The 21,511-nt window shown below is 41.2% G+C and overlaps 1 protein-coding gene across 1 annotated transcript; it reads left to right on the top strand.

Moving 5' to 3' along the window:
- Positions 1-1,202: 1,202 nt before the first annotated feature.
- On the top strand, positions 1,203-20,249 carry TGFB1 (transforming growth factor beta 1). Its single transcript, XM_075834451.1, has 7 exons — positions 1,203-1,983; positions 10,646-10,827; positions 11,821-11,938; positions 14,576-14,653; positions 15,810-15,960; positions 17,088-17,241; positions 18,597-20,249. The coding sequence occupies exons 1-7, from the start codon at positions 1,674-1,676 to the stop codon at positions 18,753-18,755; spliced, it is 1,152 nt and encodes a 383-aa protein (XP_075690566.1). The 5' UTR covers positions 1,203-1,673; the 3' UTR covers positions 18,756-20,249.
- Positions 20,250-21,511: the final 1,262 nt, after the last annotated feature.

Raw genomic sequence — 21,511 nt, 5'->3', positions numbered from 1 at the left:
GGGACATCTCTCTATTAGAACGGAGAACTACTGCAAAGAGTGGGCTGGTTGCTACCATGTATTTGAACAGTGACGTGCAACAAATTTGCAGTAAAGTTTGTGACTTTTCTCATCACTCGTCATATTTGGAAAGTGAAAAGAAAAATGGGCGTGGTCTCTTAGCTGACATACTTTATTCCACATTTATTATGAAAATGAGGCGAAAATAGCACAAATTTTGGCCCAAATCTTCGTCTGCTTATAGGCGTTCAAAATGCGTCACATTTTTTAAGAGACATGTGGCGGGTAATATATTTGGTGCAAATCACTCCAAGTATCTCCTGGACTTATATTGGCATAAGATATTCAGCAAATACATGAGCAGGCGTAGATTTGCGGCCAATTTTGTGCCATTTTCTCCTATGCTTAACAGTAATTCTGTAAACGACATCTACTTTGGAGATCACACCCACTTTTCGCTTCACCTATGAAATTGGGCGAGTGACAAGAAAAGTTGCAAAAATTTTACTGATAGAATGTCGCACGTCATTTTATATATATATATATATATATATATATATATATATATATATATATATATTTATTTTTATTTATTTATTTATTTATTTTTTTATGAATTTTGTTTTTCCTGCCAAGTTTAAGCTTAAACTTGGCAGAAGGTAAATAATAAATGTGGGCTCTTGTTTCTTTACATAAGGGTTTGTAGAGAAGCAGTTCTAGAAACATCTACAATTATAAAAAAAAAAAAAAGATGATCCCTACAAAAAAGAACACTAAAACCAAATGTGAATGGAGACCCTATGGAGAGGTTATGATGCTCCATTTTGCCCATTACCCGAAATTTTTACTTTATTTAACTCTAATTCTTCCATGCGTCCTATACAATCTGCACATTTACCATTCTGCTGCACATCCTCCCATGTTTCCTAATTTAGTCCTTCTAGTTAATTTTTCCTCGGCAATTGCTTCCCTCCTTCTTAGAATTCAGTGGTTTTTGTGAAATTGTATATCCCAAGTATAAGTAAATTCTGCTTTGACTGTTTTCTAATAAAACATTATCAGGTTTCAGCTCTAACCCTCACCACCACCCCCAGGACTCCGCAGCAGTTCCTTAAACTACTCTGTGTGTCAAACTTAAAAGTACCATCATATCCTGGGTGGAGCCTGAAGTTACAGAAAAAGCATTAAAAAAAACCCTGCCTGTTACAGCACACAGGAGGAAGAAGAGAGGGGGGACGGGAGAAGCATGTTCTAGCAAGCTGAGAGACAAGGCCGTCAAATTGCATAGAGAGTGAGAGAGCGAGCAACATACAAGTCACGACTCAAAGAAGACTTCTAAGAACTTGGCTCTACCATCAACATAGGACCTTCACAGGACAGCTGACCAGAATTTCCACCCCTTTAGTTGTGATGCAAGTCGTAAAATAAATTTGTACAGTTTGTCACGTTATGTTTTGGTCAACCAGTTGCTGGAGAACATCAGCCCATCCCTGAACATGGACTTGTCTTTATGGATGAAGATACTTTAGAGGTCCTTAGGTAATGATCTGAGAGCACTTGAACAAAACCTGAATCTAGATTGGTCCAGTTGGAGAAAGTTGGAAGAACGTGGGTGACCATACGTAAATCCAGAAAGTTTGACGTCAACAAGAACCCCTTTTGAAAGCAAGAACATGAAAATCCATTTAATGCTTTTGTTGCTAGATCTTCTACATGTGGCCATGTCCATGTCAACGTGCAAGGCGGTGGATATGGAAGAGGTAAGAAAAAGGAGAATTGAAGCCATTAGAGGACAAATTCTTAGTAAATTAATGCTTACCGAACCTCCAGATGTAGAGAGCGAAGAGATGTCTGTCCCGTCCGAGATCCTCTCTGTTTACAATAGTACAATTGAGGCAATTAAAGAAAAAACTGAGAAAGAGAAGCCTACTGTGGAGGGATATTACTCCGAACAGGTGAAGAGGATTGATATGTTCAAAATAGGTAAGCTAAAACCTACCGAATATCTCCTGACAATGATAGCTGAATACTAAAGAAAGTAAATATGATATCCATTATAACTACTTGTACTTGAAATCATGATATTAAGATTTATGGGTCTACAAACTAAGTCTTGGTTAGATATAACTAGATTAAAAAGAATCTGCACCAGTAAAGTATTAACATTTTAACTCAAATGCCACCTTCCCCCCACCATTTTGATATATCATGTGTAAGTGCATCAGAAATATATATGCCCCTGGCAAAGCAATTCTTCCATCTTAAATGGGTTGTCTCATCAACAACATTGGTGGTCCATCACTAGAACATGACACCAATGGCTGATCGGCGGGGTCACAGATCTCTAGAATAAATAGCAGTGGCATTAGGTAAGCACCGTGTCACTTCTTTCCCTATGGCTCTGTCCAGTTATCCCTGGTCAACCCCATGGAAGGTTATTATGGTCAAAGGCAGTCAATGCGGCTGCCTGGAGAAATTCAAGAGGAGCCGACAGTAGACAATGTGGCACGACGCTTACCTAGTGCCATTGTTAATTTGTTCTAAAGTTCTCTCACCCTTGCCAATCAGATATTGCTGTCATGTCCTAGCGATATGCCCCCAATGTCTTTGATGAGACAACCCCTTTAAGTCAATTTTTACGAATTCGGTTCCCCATTGATCGTCCAAGATGCAAATGGACCCGACTACTTCGAATCTTGGTGAAAAGATTATTATATCTAATATGAATACTTGGATGGTGAGAATACAAAAGCTAAAGAATTGTAGAATAAATACTATTAGAGAAGAAACAAATAGAGTATCTCGAATGTAAAAAGTTGCAATGTTTATTAAAGGAAAGTTATACAAAACTGTAACATTTCATCCAGTTTTGCAGCTTGCGGATAAAGGGGTTAATGAACCAAATTGTAACCACATTGCATCTCTTCCTGTATGTCCTGTCACTACTTCCATATCCATCTCCCCTTCCTCTTAGCAAGGCCTCCTTGTATTCCACCCCCTTCCCTTGACGATTATTTTTTTCAGCCCCTTCTCCAGATTTTATCTGTGACCCTCCACCTTTCCTTATCTTCTGCCGTTGACTCCTCGACTCACTCATCCTGTTCATTCTCTAATTTGTTCTGTCATATCCCTCATTCTTTCCGTCTCTAACCTTTCAGTTTGCCTTTTCCTCCACTCCATTACTCCCTATTACGGTTTCTCTTGCTGTCATCAATATCTGTTCCCTGTTGTCACTCCCGATTATTTGCCTTGACCTCGTTGACATTTTCCTTTTTCATTGTCCCTCCCTGTTGCCATTCCATTTCTGTTGTTCCATCTTATTCCCATGCCTTGTCTTCTTTCTCTACTTTTTGATATTTCTAATCCTATTTTTCATTCTCTTTTTATATTGTATTTTGTATATTATATAATAATCGATGCCACTGGCATAATCTCAAGATCGGTGCCCCAGTTCCCCCCATCATCTGTTTTTGAACGCTCCTTTCTTCACTTCTCGGCTCCCCATCATACCCTCTTGCAGTCCCATCTCATGTTATGATTATTCTTCTATTATAATTTCTCTGTAGTCTTCATTTCTCATCATCAGCTCCATACAATTTACGATCATGTCCATACTATTTTTCTTAGATTCCTCTTTAGTTTCTGCATCTTCCATACTCTTAGTTGATCATCCCATTCTCTACATCCTAGTGGTTTGTGTTCCCCAGAGGGTACATGTCATGACTCTAGGGGGTACTCACCCCGTGATCATACAATGCTTTTAATAGGTAGCACAGGGTATGATCATAGCCTTGGGGGTACATTGATGTCATTTGTTTGAGTAGGGGTACTTGTCTAAGAAACCTTGAGAAATACTATTCTTCAACACTGTCCTTTTAAAGTCTCTTTCTTTAGATGTTTTTCTTATTATTGCATCCATTTCTTCAGTTTTGTGGTATCTCCCTTTCTAACCATCCCACATTCCTCATCTTTTCACATACATTTATTTTTCTATGTCCTTCTATTCATTCTTCTACCAAAGGGCGCATGTACCATAAAGGTAGCCCATGCAGCTGCTATGGGGCCCTTGTAGAGAGGGGACCCAGCCCTGGTTGGTCCCATTCAGTTTGTTATGGGGTGCAGGACTCCCTCTTCACAGAATCTCCATGATTTCTAAATAAAAGGTTAGGAATTGGCCCAAGGGCCATGGAAAGTGATGTAGGGGGAATAAACACCAGGCCCTTCTGTCCCAAGTGACAAAACCAAGCACCATAACAGTTGACCTATTTTGATTTGTACTATGAGACCCCTTCTCTTCTATGTACGCCATTGTTTCTACACATTTCTATATTCAAGGCTCCCCTCCTCATCCCATCAACGTTTTACCTACTTCTCGTCATTCTACCTACTTCATGTATATGAATTATATATATATATATACGGGGTCATTCTCTGTATCCCTCTCCTAATGCCTTCATTCATTCCTTCTCTATATCCCTCTCCCGCCCATCTTCACGTCTATCTTCTTGACTTATTCCATTCTCTATCTTCCTCTTCTCATCCCATTACCCATTCCTTCCTTCTCTGGATGTCTCTCCCCTCATCCATTTACCTTTACGTTGTGTCTATGTTCTTCTCTCCTCATCCTTTTTCTCTGCCCCAATATTTTCTGCCTCTGTCGGCCCCTCAATTTTTTTTCTCTTCATTTATTCCTTTAAGCAACATTTTACTCATTACGTTTTTCTTTATCTCCCTTTTCCTTAGTTTTGTACTTTCCATAACCCCTCATTCTTCTTAGATTTACTGTCCACCTTCCTCTGTGTTGAATTCTATGTTTGTACATTATTTCGGCCCACTTTCCTTATTCTTCCCTTGTGATCTGTCCCTTTTTCCTAATCTACATTCTTCATTCTGAGTATTCATTTCTTATTATTTGAACGTCTCTACTCAGTCTAAATCCTTTTATACCTTCATTTTCTCTCATGCTCTGTTCTTCCGTCGTCTTCCTCGTCTTGTTTGTCGCCATCTCATTCTCCTCTGTTTTCCTTATTTTCATTTTCTGTTCCTAGTTTTTCCTCTGTATTTCCCCTCTTATTCTTGGGCTCCATCCCATTCTCTTCAGTATTTCCTCATTCTTAGTTTCAGGCTTTCTCTCCCTGTTCTCTCTTCCTCTCCACTTTATTTTTTTTTCGTAAGCACATGGCACATGATCAGGAAATGCACAGTTGATGCTCTCGTCATTGTACTATGATACATGTCACATCGTGTGTAGAGTATAAGTCCTCAGTCAGACTTTTGAGTCATAGTGTGCAAACTATTCTGACGTACTTAAAGAGGTCTAACAACAATACGATCCATATACTGTTTTCATATTATATTTATACATGAATAGTTTCATCAAAGAGTAAACTAGGACTTACTCAACTAGGACTTACTCAACTAGGACTTACTCATTGAGTTACTGGTCCTGTCCACTGAGGGTGTTGGTGACACACGGCTCTCTTCGTAGTCATAACTTATTTTATTATTTATTATCCATTAGTTATAAAGTTCCATGATATTCCTCAGGGATCTACATAGACTTCATGCACAACATTACATTCCCTAGGTGGAGCTCACAATTTCATGTCCCCATCTCAGGAACAAGTTTAGGTTCACTTTAACAGAAACTATACAGAAGACTATATGGTACCTGAAGGAAATCCAAGAGAACATACAGACATCGAGCAGATGTTGCTACCATGGACTGACCACCATGTCTTCTTTTTCCTGAAGACAGAGATATAGCCCTCTGCTTAGAAATACTTGGAGGGCAGAGTTATAAAAACCATTGCTCTAAGGCACTATGTGTTAACACTTTCTAACAACCGTGACCCCAGCACAAGGTTAAACTGATGATTTGGACATAAGAGCAGTGACTAAAGGCCCATGACCAGAGGTGGCCCACAGCCCCTTAGTCATTTACAGCCCTCCTTGAAGTTTAAGTGCAGGGCATTGCGAAGAAACTCAAGTGTATCATTGACTAAAGTGGTTGGTAAGTAGCCCATGACCTTTTACGCCTTGGGGGCCCAGATCACTCTTAGTCTGAATATCCACCATTAACCAAAAACCCATCCTCCATAAAATGTTTTATCAGGCATAGTGGAAAAACAAGTACTAAAAGAGTACTACCTTTAAACTGTTGCAACTCTAAGAATGACCCTAGGGTGGTCTGTATGGTCAATATGGTCCTAGTTATCCAGCATTGTAATGCCACTAATCTAAACCCTCTTACAGGTGCACCAAAATACTTTGCTCCCACATATATCACCACTAATCCAGTTGTGCCCTCATAGTAGCAATGGTCCATAGTTATAGTCTTCAGTGTCACTGATCCATATTTGGTTCACAATTTGGAATACTTGAAAATAGCCCTGGCCTTGGATACATGACTTACCTAGCTACAAAAACGTAAGGGGTTGTTGACTTAGATGACATAATGTGTATACCGTTGAAGTGCCCTACTCTCCTAATTTCTTTATTAGTGACCTTATTGTGACCTTCCTCAAAACAATATTTAAAGGTCTTCATTGAGAGTAGAGGAGTAGCATTCACTTCTCTTGAGTTTAAAGGGGTCAGGCTAGTTAGATTGTTTCCATATCTCGATTAGGGCATGCCCAGCTAATAAAGGGGATCCCCAATTGAGCACCTTCGCTCCAGGCACTGGACAACCACGGGCATTCTGGAAATTACACGGTAGTCCTCATTGATAACAGCTGATTGCAAGCTGCACTGAACAGTGATGTCCCCCTTCCCCCAATGCCTATCAGCTGCTGGTAAAGGCTTGTGCCTTTTGGCTACTCTCCAAAACAGCCCTAATAAAGTCAGCAAGTTACAGAATAAAAAAAGTTCTGTTTTTTTTTGCACCGTATAATGGGAAAAGCGTAAATGAGAATCAGATGATAGTCTGTTCTGTCCTGAATTTTTCCTTCGGAAATATTTTTCAGGAATGCATTTTATGCAAATATGACAATCAACAGTATGTTACAGTGTACAGTGTGGATGCTAAGGCAATGAGTCAACCCGTGATGGGATTATTTTTACACTACGGGTGTTTGCGTCAGGGAACTCTATAATCGGTGGAACCTGATTTAGAGGAAAATCAGTCAGCCAAGCAGTTGTGTAGCAAAAGTGCCTTCAATCGCTTGTTCAATGAGGGGACCTGGGAATAGTAAACTATTTATTTGACTGTCTGTCTGAGCCCCCATGCCCTGTATCCCTGAGGGCTTTAGACTATGAAGCGATTGTTACAGAGACTTCCCAAACCGCCCTCATTATAAACACACGGGAGCTGCCGTCTGATCCGCACCTGAAACATGAGCCGGTCTGGAGCACACGTGTGGAGCAGCCCTCTCATAGCGACAACTCTGATGTATCATTTCTACCTCAAATATGAACAGACCACAGATTAAATGGTCATTTCTGAAGATTTCCATGGCTGTCACATTTTGAAATAATCTCCAAAGACTCGAAGATATGATGTATCTAAGGAGAGGCGTAATTCAAAGCTCCTGTGCCCCAATGCAAATTTTGTACCAAGGATCCCCACCTAGCATGTGCCATTTATAATACTGGTGTCTTCTTATGCGGCAGAGGGGCCTTTGAGCCCCCTCAGACACCTGGGCCCGGGTGTGTCTGCTGCTCCTTCTGCATCCCCAGTAGCAATGTCGCTGTATCTAAGCATATCATGCAAGATTCTTTCCCGCAAGCCTGTACATACTGATCGTGAAATGACTACTGAACCCAATCATAAAAATACAATAATGCTTTTATACTCTTAACATGGTGTCCACGAAATAGTTACCTAAAAGGGAACAAGAACTGAAGCTAATGGAAAAAGAGGGATGTTTTTGTGCAGATCGTAAATTCGGGAACAGGAACATTTCTAGGGAAAACATTTTCCAGGAACACATCTTTAAAACCCAAGACCCTCCCTTGACATTAGAGGCAGATGGAAATGGAGATTTCTAGACTGTAATAAGGGGGAAGGGTTCTCAAGCAAAATTTAATAATGTTACTAAAATATGAATAGATGAAACTTGTCATTATTAGAGACAGTAATCCCTGTGTGCATATCATGGATCAGAATTCAATATTGCTGCACCAGGGATACACTGACGCTCATCAGGACCTCTTGGCAAGGACTTAGGGCCGTCAATCGTCAGGTCCTCCTGGCAGAGACTAGCAGCGTCACCGCACTGGGCATGCTCCGTTGATTGGTTAGCTGAATATTATTAATCAATCTGCTCAACCAACAACTTCAGGCATTTTTATCTTCGTGGAGATTTTTATACACAGAAGTTACTGCGACTATATTATAGGTTTATGCAGAATTTTCCACAAGTTTTGATATGTCCCTTAGGTTCCACCATCATCGGTCAGGGGCACTAGTAGGGCCTGTGGGACCCATCAGCTGCCAAGGCTTCAGATACTACCCTACTGCCTGGCCGCTTGGTCCACCCCAGAGCTGCATGGGCAAAACAAAAATAAGAAAACAAAGTAACGTGGGATTTACGTATATTTAACGGAGGGTTTTTAGGGCGTCGTAAGATCAAGCACAATTGAGTTTTGAATTTCACTGGTACAGTTGGTGGTCACATGAGATACTCCTCTCTCTGGATGAATCTGTGTACCAGGAATATAAATCTGTATCTTCAAAACTTACAATGTGCATGATGGTTCCTAGGCTCCAGACACAAAAAGGATCAAACAATATTAGGGCTTGTTCCCATGGTCAAAATCGAATGCATCAACTCCCTCACGTTCTGTTCTTTATCACGGTTTTGAAGGGGGGTGGATGGTGTTGACTAATCGAGTCTTTGGATTAGAGGGTCCTATAAAAGGCGGATCTTAATGGAGTAAACCTAGAGCCAGTCATCCATGTTTTTGGAGTACTTCTTCAACACAGCACAAGGGCCAGATTCTTCTTTACTCCATAGAGATCAATGTTCAATTTAAGAATATGTCGCCAACCACCAGCAGGGCTGCCCTTAGACTATAGGTTGCCCTGCATATGATTATTTTGGCACCCTCCCCTATTACATAACTTCTACATAAATAATGCTGCCATTTACTGTTTACATAAATAATGCCGGTATATACTGTACATATAAATAAGACCGCCATATATTCTAATAAAGAATACCTCTATAAAATGTATGCATAAATAATACCGCCATATACCAGCAGATAAACTCTTTACATATGCTGACCATAGGCGGGCAGATCTTCCACCAGTCATTAAGATGTCTGCCCATCGGGAAGATCACGGAAACAGTTTCCAAAATGCCAAAAAATGTCTTTGTGGGATATTAGGTACTTTAGAAATTGTCATTAAAAACCCCTTCCCCCACAGGGTCCAATTCTTGCAAATTTGTTGGACCAGGCCAATAAGATCTTCGTATAGGCAGCTTTCTGCTGTAAGCAGGATTTTCCATCACTCTTTTTGTTAGGGTAGATCTTGGAGGAGCACAGGGGAGGATAAGTTGTCTGACTTATGAGACGCTTCAGACGAGGCATCAGTGTAAGTGGAGCTTTGTATAATTTACAATTTAGGGATTTTACTCAAGAGGTGACTTTAGTTGCGGCACAAGGGTTTTCCATCAAGACAATATCAATGAGAGACTAATGCACGGATTTAATAAAGTCCACAGCCCGTCAGCTTGGTTGTTCAATTACATCCTGACTAATCAAGTATGGAAAATAAGAAGCAACGTCCGTGAATCAACTTTTTAATTTTCCACATTGGATTGAACTGTATGGAGTTAAACTCATATTTGCTGAGCTGGTGAAAGCTTCGGACTCCAGTAAACCATCTTAACCTCTTCAGTACTGGTCTGTTACTTGGCTTGTTGTGTGTGTATCTTGTTTCTCTATAACTTTATTTAGAGACCAAAAAAGTTTCAAAAATAAAGAAAAAGTCATTGAATTCTTTGATTTTGTCGCTTCTCTCAAATTGTAGACAATTTTAATCAACTATTTCTTAAGGGGGTTGTAACATCAGCAACAAGCCCTTTCAGAGTGCACCTGCCAGCTCCTGGCACCCCTGGCAAACAGCTAATTTTGCCGGGGGAAAGCCTTGTCTGGCCAGGAAATGTAGTATTACATGGCGGCCATTCAAATGAATGGTTGTATCGGCAAAACATGGATGGCTCGAGTTCGCCGGAGTGGGAGCTGCTCTTACTGAGTGTCTTTCTGTTCGGGGTCATAGAGGGGGCTCCAAAATGGGGGACACGAAATTCATATGCCTATAGAGCATATAGACAGGGCTTTTCTTTGAGACAACTCCTTTAATTACATCTGTTTCTAGAAATGCTGTGCAACAACTATTATAGCTCTCAGGTAATTTTACCCTACTTATCCACCAATTTACGATATAACTAGGATTCCTAAATATGATACCTGCATTACAGCTGCAACAAGGCTAATCCACGACCATAGGCTACTTCTGTATTGGTGCATATCTGGGCATATTTGTCACGCAGCATTTCCAGAAACAGATATAACTAAGGGGCATTTTAAAATAATTTTTAACAACTCGATAGAAGAGGACAACTCAAAATATGTATTACTATATATGTATATTAAATAACGTATTCATGTCTGGATTTATTGATTCTCTATTCAGATAAGAACAATCCTTTATATCAAAGAAGTAACAAAAAAGAATATGTATTCATCTTCAATGCATCTCTTGCAAGGGAGTATGTGGACAGTCCAAACCTGCTACACAATGCAGAACTGCGCATATTTCGGAAAGAAGATATAAATAAGGATGACCAAGAAGAGATCAGACTGGAGCTTTACAGGGTAAGCTGGAGGTGACAGTGGAGACATTGTTATAACCGCACCAATAAATATGGCTTTTATACATGAACCAAGAGGTCCAGAGTGACAGAAGGCCACATAGGCATAGTCATTTGGCAGGTAGCACTACCAGTGGGTTTATGGTTCCAATTTATCCAGCCTGGACAGAAGGACTGATGTTTTCCGCTCCAAGCCCTTTTCATGAACCTCAGACCAATTCTTCAAACCCTTGTTAGCAAACAATGCAGTTTCTCTGGAGAGTGGAGTGAAAAGTCCCCAGTTCACCAGCCCGGTTCATACCCCATGAAACAAGAGCTGGGTCATAAAAAGACCTCCCTAGCCTGAGATCTGCATTGCGGTGGGGCTATGTAATGCTACGCACCCTGCATATTGTTGACTATCGTCCCGAGACCAAAATGTCCCATAGAAACCGATAGCGTGGCACAATGTGTTTCTCGGGTAGTACTGTCACTGTCTCCGGGTCTGTGCAGTCTTTCTTTTGCTTTGAAGTTTATCGCTGCCATGTATGATTAATATCTTTGTCGTGGCATCAAAATTGTCAGCCATGGCTACCCATGTCAGTATGTGAATGTAAGACTAGGAAGATATCAATCCTTTAAGGCCCATGGCCCAATTGCTGAGGTATCCCATGCATTGTAAACACAACGGCTCTACCCCCTTCCTCTGTCATCTGAGGAATAATTAAACTATTATGTTGATTGAGTGGAGGGAGGGACCTAAACAAGTCTGTGTAACATGGAGATGCAGTCTATTGCATAGCATGTAGAGACAGTCCTCTGACCACTTCTGTGCTGTATTTGCAGTCACTCAGATAAGAAGTTAGTTGACTGCTAGGAAACCTGAACTCGACAACATACTAAATGACGCACTTTACAATTGATGAATGAAGCTGGTATGGTCTGTTGTATTTGTGTACATTGGGAAGAAAAAAATTCTAATTATATTGGCTTTGTTGTACTCTTATTCCTCAAACAGGTAGAAAGCAACACATCCTCCCGATACCTGGACAGTAGATTTGTCTTCCCAGGGAGGCAGGGAGAGTGGTTGTCATTCGATGTCACTGAGACAGTGAAAGGGTGGCTGACCCGACAAGGTGAGAGTAGTCTAGACTTTTATTTTTGTGTTTCTTCTTTCTGCTCTTGTCAAAGGGTTAGACTACATCCACACGAACGTAGCCAAACTGGGATGTAAAAAAACTGCAGTTTTTCACATCCGAGGTGCACCTGTGTGGAACGCGTTGTCGCAGATCCCCCATAGACTAGAGTCTATGGAGGGATGCGTGACACCCAGTAAAATAGGACATGTCCTATTTTTTCACGGACCCGTCACACGCTCCGTTGAAACAACGGTCGTGTGAACGGCCCCATTGAAATACATGAGTCCGTGTGACGGCCGTTGTTTTAAGGCCGTCACACGGACAAGATACACGCTCGTCTGAATGAGCCCTTATGCGGGCCTGCCATCAGGAATTTCTGAGCCCCAAAGAAATTGGCAAGGGCTTCTTAGCTCCTTCCTATATCTTGGATACCCTTGTGTACTTTTGGTAGACGTAGATGATAATCCTTTTCCCAGCATCAAAAATGTACCCCCTTCCGAACACAGTGGATCTTATATTTTATGGGGCTGATATCACCTATTTAATCGGTCGCTTGGGAAGGGGAAAACAGAAGACTTATTAGGGATTGTTCAGTCTCAGTTGGATTAATTGACCCTATTTTATACATTATTGCCTATTAAATATATAAGGGAAATTGTGCAGATCTCGTGATATGTATACTGGGCAGCAGACGAGACAGATGAGGGTAGGCCCCTCTTTGGTTACTTGGCCCCTGATAGCAATACCTCCTGTACTACACTGATAGCAGCCCTGGGGTTATTATGTAAGGGTAAGGTGGTGCTATTCTTATCAATGTGGATCCCTACTAGAGATAACCAAATTTCCCGAAATTGGTTTTGGGGCTGATTTGATCAAATCGGCTGTTAAAATCTAATTGGTCACTCTTTGCATGTGGGTGGGATATGTTGGGGGGGTGGGGGCCGGGGGGGGGGGGTTTGTTGTCTTATGTACTGAGTGATTGTATACTTTGAAAATTGTGTCAATAAAAACTATTTGATTTAAAAAAAAATAATCGAATTGATCCAAATAAATTCGCCAAGAATCACAAGTGCCACAATTACCCTGTCTGACTCTCAGATGTCTTCAAGGACTGACTGTGTTTAAGTTGGATACAGTCCTAGAAGACATCAAAGTCAAACAGGACATTTGGGGCACTTGCGATTTAACCCCTAAAATAAAAAAATATCATACTCCCCTCCCATGATCTCCCGTAGCAACACATCCCTGACTACCCCCTAAAATGACATCATTCTGCCCCATGTGACCGCTGCTGCAAAGCCTCCCTGGCGGCCTCCTGAGGTGGTGTAGGTTTGTCCCATATGACCGCTGCAGCCTGTGATGTTTTTTTTTCATCTTTTATTCTCACCTCTTTCTTTTTCTAATCTGTAAAATAACAGCCGCCTGCCGTCATTTTGCCAATTTGTGTACCCAAACCTTTAAAGTTTTAGATTTAGCTGAATTCAAAACTGTTGGGAAATTCAGACCAAATTAGATTTGTTCAGAATCGATTCGCTCATCTCTAATCCCTACCCGTGGAATAATCACATAAACCGTTTATATTTAAAGGATAACCACCCAAAAAGCCTAAAAATTCCGCTCGGATGGAGCTTGAAACTATTACTCTAAGGGTATGTTCACACTATGGCGTCCGTAACGGCTGAAATTACGGGGATGTTTCAGCCTGAAAACATCCCCGTAATTTCAGCCGTACCGGCATCTGCAGGCGCTTGAACGCCGCGTCCATTACGGACGTAATTGGCGCTGCTATTCATTGGAGTCAATGAATAACGGCTCCAATTACGGCCAAAGAAGTGACAGGTCACTTCTTTGACGCGGGCGTCTATTTACGCGCCGTCATTTGACAGCGGCGCGTAAATTACGCCTCGTGTGAACAGACAAACGTCTGCCCATTGCTTTCAATGGGCAGATGTTTGTCAGCGCTATTGAGGCGCTATTTTCGGACGTAATTCGGAGCAAAAACGCCCGAATTACGTCCGTAAATAGGCCGTGTGAACATACCCTCAAACTTTTACTCACCAGAGGTCCTGTACAGCTAAAATTGGCTATGCCCTCTTTCTGACCAACCTCTTTTTTCTACTGCAAGTGAAGATTTGCAGGGGCATTAGAAAGTCCAATAGACGTTGCTGTATCCTGCAAAGAACAATATGAATATTAAGATCGTTTTTGAGATCTGTATTTGGTATAGTAATACTATGGGACTGGGGAGAGTGGGAAATAGGGGTAAATTAACCTCTCAACCCTTAAGTAAGATGATGATGTAATTTAATTATTAACATGTCCCCACTCAGAAGACTTTACTAGACAATAATTCTGGTCAGGTCCCTTGATGCTTGGTCCACAGTCTCTTGCACACTTTGCTCACCAATAAGACAGGATAAAATTCCCAAAATTGACACTGCTGATCTAGGGTGGTGGGAGGAGTTTGCAGTGTTTTGATTTTGCTATTGGTTCTCCCTAGTCAATCTCCGCCCCTCGATCTCTTGGTATGGATCATATCTTAGACCCAAATAGTCACGAATGTCTTTCTTCTGCTTACTGTGAGCTAACCAAGTGTATATCAATGTCTGATGACTGTCCTTGTTCTCTTTACAGTTGGGAATGAAAGCTTCACGATGCAAGAGCCTTGTTCCTGTACTGGTGAGGAAAATGAGATACAGGTGCAAATAGGGGGTAAGTAAAGGATAGATAGATAGATAGATAGATAGATAGATAGATAGATAGATAGATACAGAAGAAAATGGCGACAGCACACTGCGACCTCTAATTTCACCTAAGCCACTAAATATAAATAAATATGCATTACTGGTAAGGAGGTTCTTAGCGCACATTTTGATCAAATTGTGTGAGCCCACCTGCCACGACAAGGTGACCTCTGAGGTGGGAACCTACGCTGCACATAAACCCAGAACTGGGACTAAGCCTACATATACTTGGAGATGGTAGGAACCAGCATTAAACTAATTAAAATCACCCAGGGCAGAATGGGAGGAGTGCAAGATCAAAAATAGATAGATAGATAGATAGATAGATAGATAGATATAAAATTTGCAGTGGCACATGGTAAAATCCTGTTTACAGTTCCAAATGTATCTTTTCATTATTACCCAGTCTTTATTTAAATGGGTTTTCCATAGGATAAGCATCAATATCAGACTGGTGGGGATCTGACACTCGGCACCCCCGCCGATTAACTGTTTGAAGGGGCCGCGGCGCTCGCTGGAGCTTTATTGTTTACCGGGCACACCTCCGTACCTGTAGCGGCTGTGCCTGGTAATACAACTTGCTATAGTTTCATCCCATAATAGTGAATGAGACTGAGCTGCTAGGCAAAGCCGAAAAGTACGGAGCAGTGTAAACATTGAAGGGACCACTTCAGACAGCTAATCTTTGGGGGGCCGAGGGAGTCAGACCCCTACCTATCTAATATTGATGGCCTATTCTGAGGAGAGGCCATCCATTTTAAGAAACTGGAAAACCTCTTTAATGCCAACATATTCCACAGTGCAGTACGGAGAACATACGCACACCTGTCACCTGTCCCTGTGAGGCTCAAAAATTGACTTTTTCTAGACGACGGATAGGAAGCTAATTAACCAAAACATATTTTTGGAGTAGGGAAAAAAGCCAATGACCCAAACTGGATGTGGACCCTAGGGCTGAACACAGGGCCGCAGTGCCACCCATATACTTACCTTCTAACCCCCTCTAAAATATTACATGCCTAGTGTGACCTTCAGATTATTTAGGTCGTGATGTTACTGTGATTTGTAGTGGATCCTTCTTATCAGCGCTATGTTTGTCTTATTACCTTTTTGTTTTATTCCAGGTTTTTCAGGCACACGGGGCGACATGGAAGCTCTCAGCAATGATGCCAGAGATAAACCATTTCTACTAATTACATACACCCCCAAGGGACGGATTGAGGAGGGACACAGCAGCCGCAGAAAGAGAGGAGTGGACGAGGAGTACTGTCGCACGTAAGTATAAGTGCAATGTATTCTAAAGAGGACCTGTCACCTCTCCTGACATGTCTGTTTTGGTACATTTTTGTATTCCCCATAAAATCGCAATTCTGGAGCATCTTTTCTTAGAACTTTGCCTTGTGTGATTCCTCTGTTATTCCTCATGGAAACATATTAATAAATTGACAACTGGGAGTTATCATTCGCCTTGTCAAAGGGGCATGTCTTGTCACAGTCAAACTATGAGCACTGATTGGACAGTGTCAGTCTGTGTAAGGACACACCCCCAACTGGTAACGCCCAGTTGTCAATTTATACATAAATTTGTAGGAGGAATAACAGAGGAACAGCACAATGCAGAGTTCTAAATAAACGTTGCTTCAGTAATGTTATTTCATGGAGAATATAAGTATTGACTAAAACATCAGGAGATGTGACAGGTCCAATTTAAAGGGGGTTTACCACCATAGATATTTATGGCGCATATGCCATCCTAGCTACTTTGGGAGGTCCCTCCTCTGGCTTGGCTGTTGGATATGATCGTGCAGATGTGTGGCCACATCTCCATTCAAACCTGGCTGGATGCTGGCTCTCATGGTGGGACGTGGGTCAGGGAACCAACGTTCTTTTAAAAGGTGTGGATACCAGAGTTTGGACCCCACCAATCAGACATTTATAATGTATACCGTGGACATGCCATTAATGGATTGTCTATGGTTAAAAAAATCCTTTAAATGGCTACTTATTGGCGAGAGTATTTTTCCAAAATCCCACATGAAAATAGGGTTTCTCCTTTTCTGTGGCATCATTTTAGGTCCTATTCAGCAGTTATGCCAGGTCATGGATTTCGAAACGTGACATCTATTAATGGCAGCCATTATAATTCTTATATGGGTTGTCACCAAGCGCTCTACAGACCCTAAATATAAATCTGCAGGACATCTGGCCACTGTGTTTGACCATACCCTAAGTATCACAATAAACATTTCTAGTAGCTGTATCTTCTTCATGAACCAGAGCGCTCCGGATGAACAGTGCAATCGATTTCACCCACATATGGGAGCGTTACAGGGCATGGAGTTGTCAGAGGACACGGGTACAAAAAAATTTAATCAATTCAACATAGTCTGTTTAATTTGCAGGAACACGGGAAAAAACTGCTGTGTAAAACCCCTCTTCATTAACTTCCGTAAGGACCTTGGGTGGAAGTGGATCCATGAACCTAAAGGCTATGAAGCTAACTATTGCCTGGGGAACTGTCCCTTTATCTGGAGCATGGACAAACAATATAGCAGGGTAAGTATAAAGACATCAGACCCATATATTACCTAATGTATGTCCTACTGCAGGATGGATGCAAGACATGGACAAGACACTGTGGAGTATGTAGCCCCAACCTTATTGCTAGGTCATATAGATAGAAAGGAAGCAGGAATTTGACTCAACCAATGTAAGAATATACACTATATGGACAAACATATTAGGACACCTACATATTACACCTACAGGAGCTTTTATCACATCCGATTCTAAATCCATAGACATTAATATGGAGTTGGTCCCCCCTCTTTGCGATTAGAATACCTTTCACTATTCTGGGAAGACTTTCTACAAGATTTTGGAGTGTCTGTGGGAATTATTGCCCATTCATCCAGAAGAACATTTGTGAGGTCAGACACTGATGTTGGATGAGAGGTCCTGGCTCACAATCTCCGTTCTAGTTTATCCCAAAGGTGTTGGATGGGGTTAAGGTCAGGGCTCTCGCCAAACCTAGACTTGTAGAAAAGCGTGATTCTTCACTCCACAGAACATTTTTCCACTGGTCCAGAGTCCAGTGGCAGCTTTACACCATTCCATTCGACCATTGGCATTGTACTTGGTGATATAAGGCTTGTGCGCAGCTGCTCGGCCATGGAAACCCATGCCATGAAACCCACTTGTGCACAGTGTTTGTGCAGAGCGTTGGCAACTTTTTGCACTTTGCGCCTCAGCACTCGGTGACCTCCCTCTTTAACTTTACCTGGTTGCTGTGGTTCATAAACGCTTCCACTTTACAATAATATCACTTACAGTTGATGGTGGAATATTTAAGGCTGAGTTCCCACTGAGTTTTTTTGCAGGCAGAAAATCTGCCTCAAAATTCCGATTGGAAGTTTGAGGCAGATTTTCCTCTGCCTGCACGCCGATTTTCGCTGCGTTTTTCGCCCGTGGCCATTGAGCGCCGCGGGCATAAAACTCGGCGAAATACGCTTTCTCTGCCTCCCATTGATGTCCCAATGGAAGGCATTTTCGGGCAATTGTTGACGAGTTTTGCGGCGCGGTTTCCACATCAAAAAACTCAGTGTGAACCCAGCCTAAGAGGAAAGAAATTTCTTGTTGCAGCGTTGGCGTCCTATTACAGGACCGCACTGGAATTCAGTGATCTCTTTAGAACAACCCATTCTATCACAAATGTGTGTAAAGGCGACTGAATGGCTAGATGCTATATATTATCTATAGGTTATGTCCACTCTTCTGTCAGACAATGTCCATAGTAATAGTAATACAACCACATAGACAAGCTGTAGGACAGGGTTGATAATAACCATACACTCTATATTGACACTGACTCCATACACTCTATATTGACACTGACTTTCTGAATGTTTCAGGTCCTGTCCCTCTATAACCAGAACAATCCGGGGGCATCCATCTCCCCATGCTGTGTGCCAGATGTCTTGGATCCCCTCCCTATTATCTACTATGTTGGTCGAACACCAAAGGTGGAGAAACTGTCAAACATGGTGGTACGATCTTGTCAATGCAGCTGAGACTTGATACTGGAGGTCATAAGGTTAAGAAAACAACATGGTACTGGACTCTCCCACAACATACTTGAGTCAGAATGACCTGTGGTCAACACTTGTCCTTACCCTTCACTTCTCTATAATTGACCCTCAAGTCTGAGGCCTAAGGTCAACATCGAGGTTCCTCTTCTGTGCATTTGGAATAGAGGTCGAAGATCAGCAAAGACTCTTCTTTTACATAGAGTTCCATATCAATGATTCCAGTACGGCAGTGATAGTCCACCACCATTATCCCATATTTGAAAGGGAACAATGAATTGCCTCCTGAAAGCTCAGCAAAAACAGGACCCGCCACCCTTGAAGAACAGACCCTCATGTACGTCATGTGGTACCAACTATAAAGTCCTATCAGAAGTGCAGGACTGTGGATTGGGCCACAAAAACTTCCATTTTTAAACATTTCGAACCCAGCACAATATATTGATAATCTATGAGGAGCCTCATAGATTATCAACTACCATTTAACGTCTCCAATGCTGCTGACCCTGTAGTTATCACTAGAAGTCCTTTGCCACCCTTCATATCTATATATGTACAAATTTTTTACATGAAATTAACATTTCTACAGGTACAGTACGTCCTGCCATGTGAAGATTACAGTATACAAGCCTTGACACATAGAAGAAAAATATGTCAAAACCTCTCAATGTATGTGAAGATACAGAATTTCAAAAACAGAGATTAGGGTCTTCGTGACCGCAATGTCCCTCTCATCACAACATGTTTTATGTCATTTTCAATAGTTTGGTAACCTGGTTGTATTTATGATGGGCCCAGGAGACAGCGGAGTGTTAAAATATTATTGCTGGTCTTAGTGGTGCTTGAGCGCTTCTTTCCTCTGGGTGACTTAAAGGTGATGTCCACTTTGGACAAGCCCTTTTTGTTAAAAGAGTCCTCTGATGATCAGCTAGTCAGAGCTGATCTTGCTGCTGAGACCCCTAACAATCAGCTGTGATCTGTTGTCGAACCCAGCAGCAAGTGTTCAATTTCCCTGCAGCGCCACCACAGGTAAAATGAAGCATGACACAAATCTCATTGGAATTAATGGAATGTCTGTGTAATGTACGGACTGTCAGGTCCTCCAGAGTGAGAGGCGCATTTTGTCGCCTTTTCCACTCTGTCATCTGGCTAATGGATAAGGGTGCTGAATAGGGAACCCCCTATTAATTATTTTTATAAATTACAGGATAGTTGCTTCTTACAGTGATTTTTTTGACAGGTACAGAACACATTTCCAACATCCCAGTAGTAGCAAACATATACAAAATATTTTTTTTAGTATGTAGACCAGTAAATCTAAAATACAAGATGCCTCATGTAACAGAACAGCTCCAAACAGGTTTCCGGAACTTCCTGTCTTTTGAAGAACACAGCATGGGTCTGCTGATATTGTCAAAAACTTCTACTGGGGAAAGCTTATCGTAGCCTGTGACATTGTCTATATATATACAATTTAACACAGTAGATGAATATATATATATATATATATATATATATATATATATATATATATATATATATATATTCATCTACTGCGTTAAATTGTATTTTAGGTTATGTGGTTCTGTGATACAATAGAAAGCATGACTAAAAATGGGCATGGGCCGTCATACAACTTTTTGGGCCATCATTAATTTCAATAAACTTCAGAAAGTATTTAAAACTGCTGATCTGAAATGACTTCATACTCCGTATCAAACCTATAGAGTGGCCTTGTCCTTATATAAGTCAGCCAGCCGTTAAAAAGGTTATTTGTTTTCTCAGTGATGTTTATGTTTAATGCCCTTGGGGGTTCACACAAAGCTGTAATTTTAGGGTTATTCCCCCTTTTTAGAAAGAACGGCTCAATGACCACATGTAATTTACATTGGAAACCAAGTCAAAATGAAAGAGGTTGTACGAGATTCGAAAAAAAGGGTCTGTTTTAAAAAACAAAAACAAAAAAAAAACAGCGCCACTCTTGTCCAAGGGCTGTATTTGGTATTGCAGCATGGCCCCATTCAGCACAGGGCAGCTTTTTTGCATTGCAGGCATGGATCGGGCAATGGATTGAAAGGAAATTGAAATGGTGTGTCTACTCAGGGAAAAGCTAACAAAAATGAAAGACAAATAAAAAAATCAGTCCATATTTAGTGGTGGAAAAATTTCAGGGTAGAAGTTTGTAAACTGCAACGTACAAGAAGGCAAATAATTTCTATGATGAATCAAATTGTCATTGTTTTTTAATGTTTTTATATAGTTTGTCTTTCTTATTTAAATAAAAAGTTCATAAATAAAGTGGTACTTGGAAATGAAGAAATATTCTGTTTCTTTTTTTCCCTTCATGAGGGTCATCCACTGATCAACAGAACGAAGGGGCGACAGCACTTAAGGCCCTTTTACACCGGCCGATAGTCGGCCGGTGCAGCGAGCGCCGATCAATGAGACAGTTCAATGATTGCAAGGAGCTATTTATGGGGGTGAGCTCTCATTACTCCGATCGCTCGTCCCCATACATTTGTATCATGTCTCCCTGTTTACACAGAGGGATGTGCTGCTGACAACGATAATATTTTACCTTTCTACGTTATTTTATATTCTACAATATGAACTAGTAGACTTTGTATGGTAAAAATCCATTGCTTCCTGCCAGTGACATCATCATCCTGAAAGTCCCAGGTACAGTGTGACTAAGCAATGATAAGGATAAAATAGATCATTTCATTTTGGGATTTTCAGTT

Source organism: Rhinoderma darwinii, chromosome 8, assembly GCF_050947455.1.
Source record: "Rhinoderma darwinii isolate aRhiDar2 chromosome 8, aRhiDar2.hap1, whole genome shotgun sequence".
Classification (NCBI taxonomy): domain Eukaryota; kingdom Metazoa; phylum Chordata; class Amphibia; order Anura; family Rhinodermatidae; genus Rhinoderma; species Rhinoderma darwinii.
The sequence above is the reverse complement of the archived record's forward strand: the minus strand, read 5'-3'. Positions and strand labels throughout refer to the sequence as shown.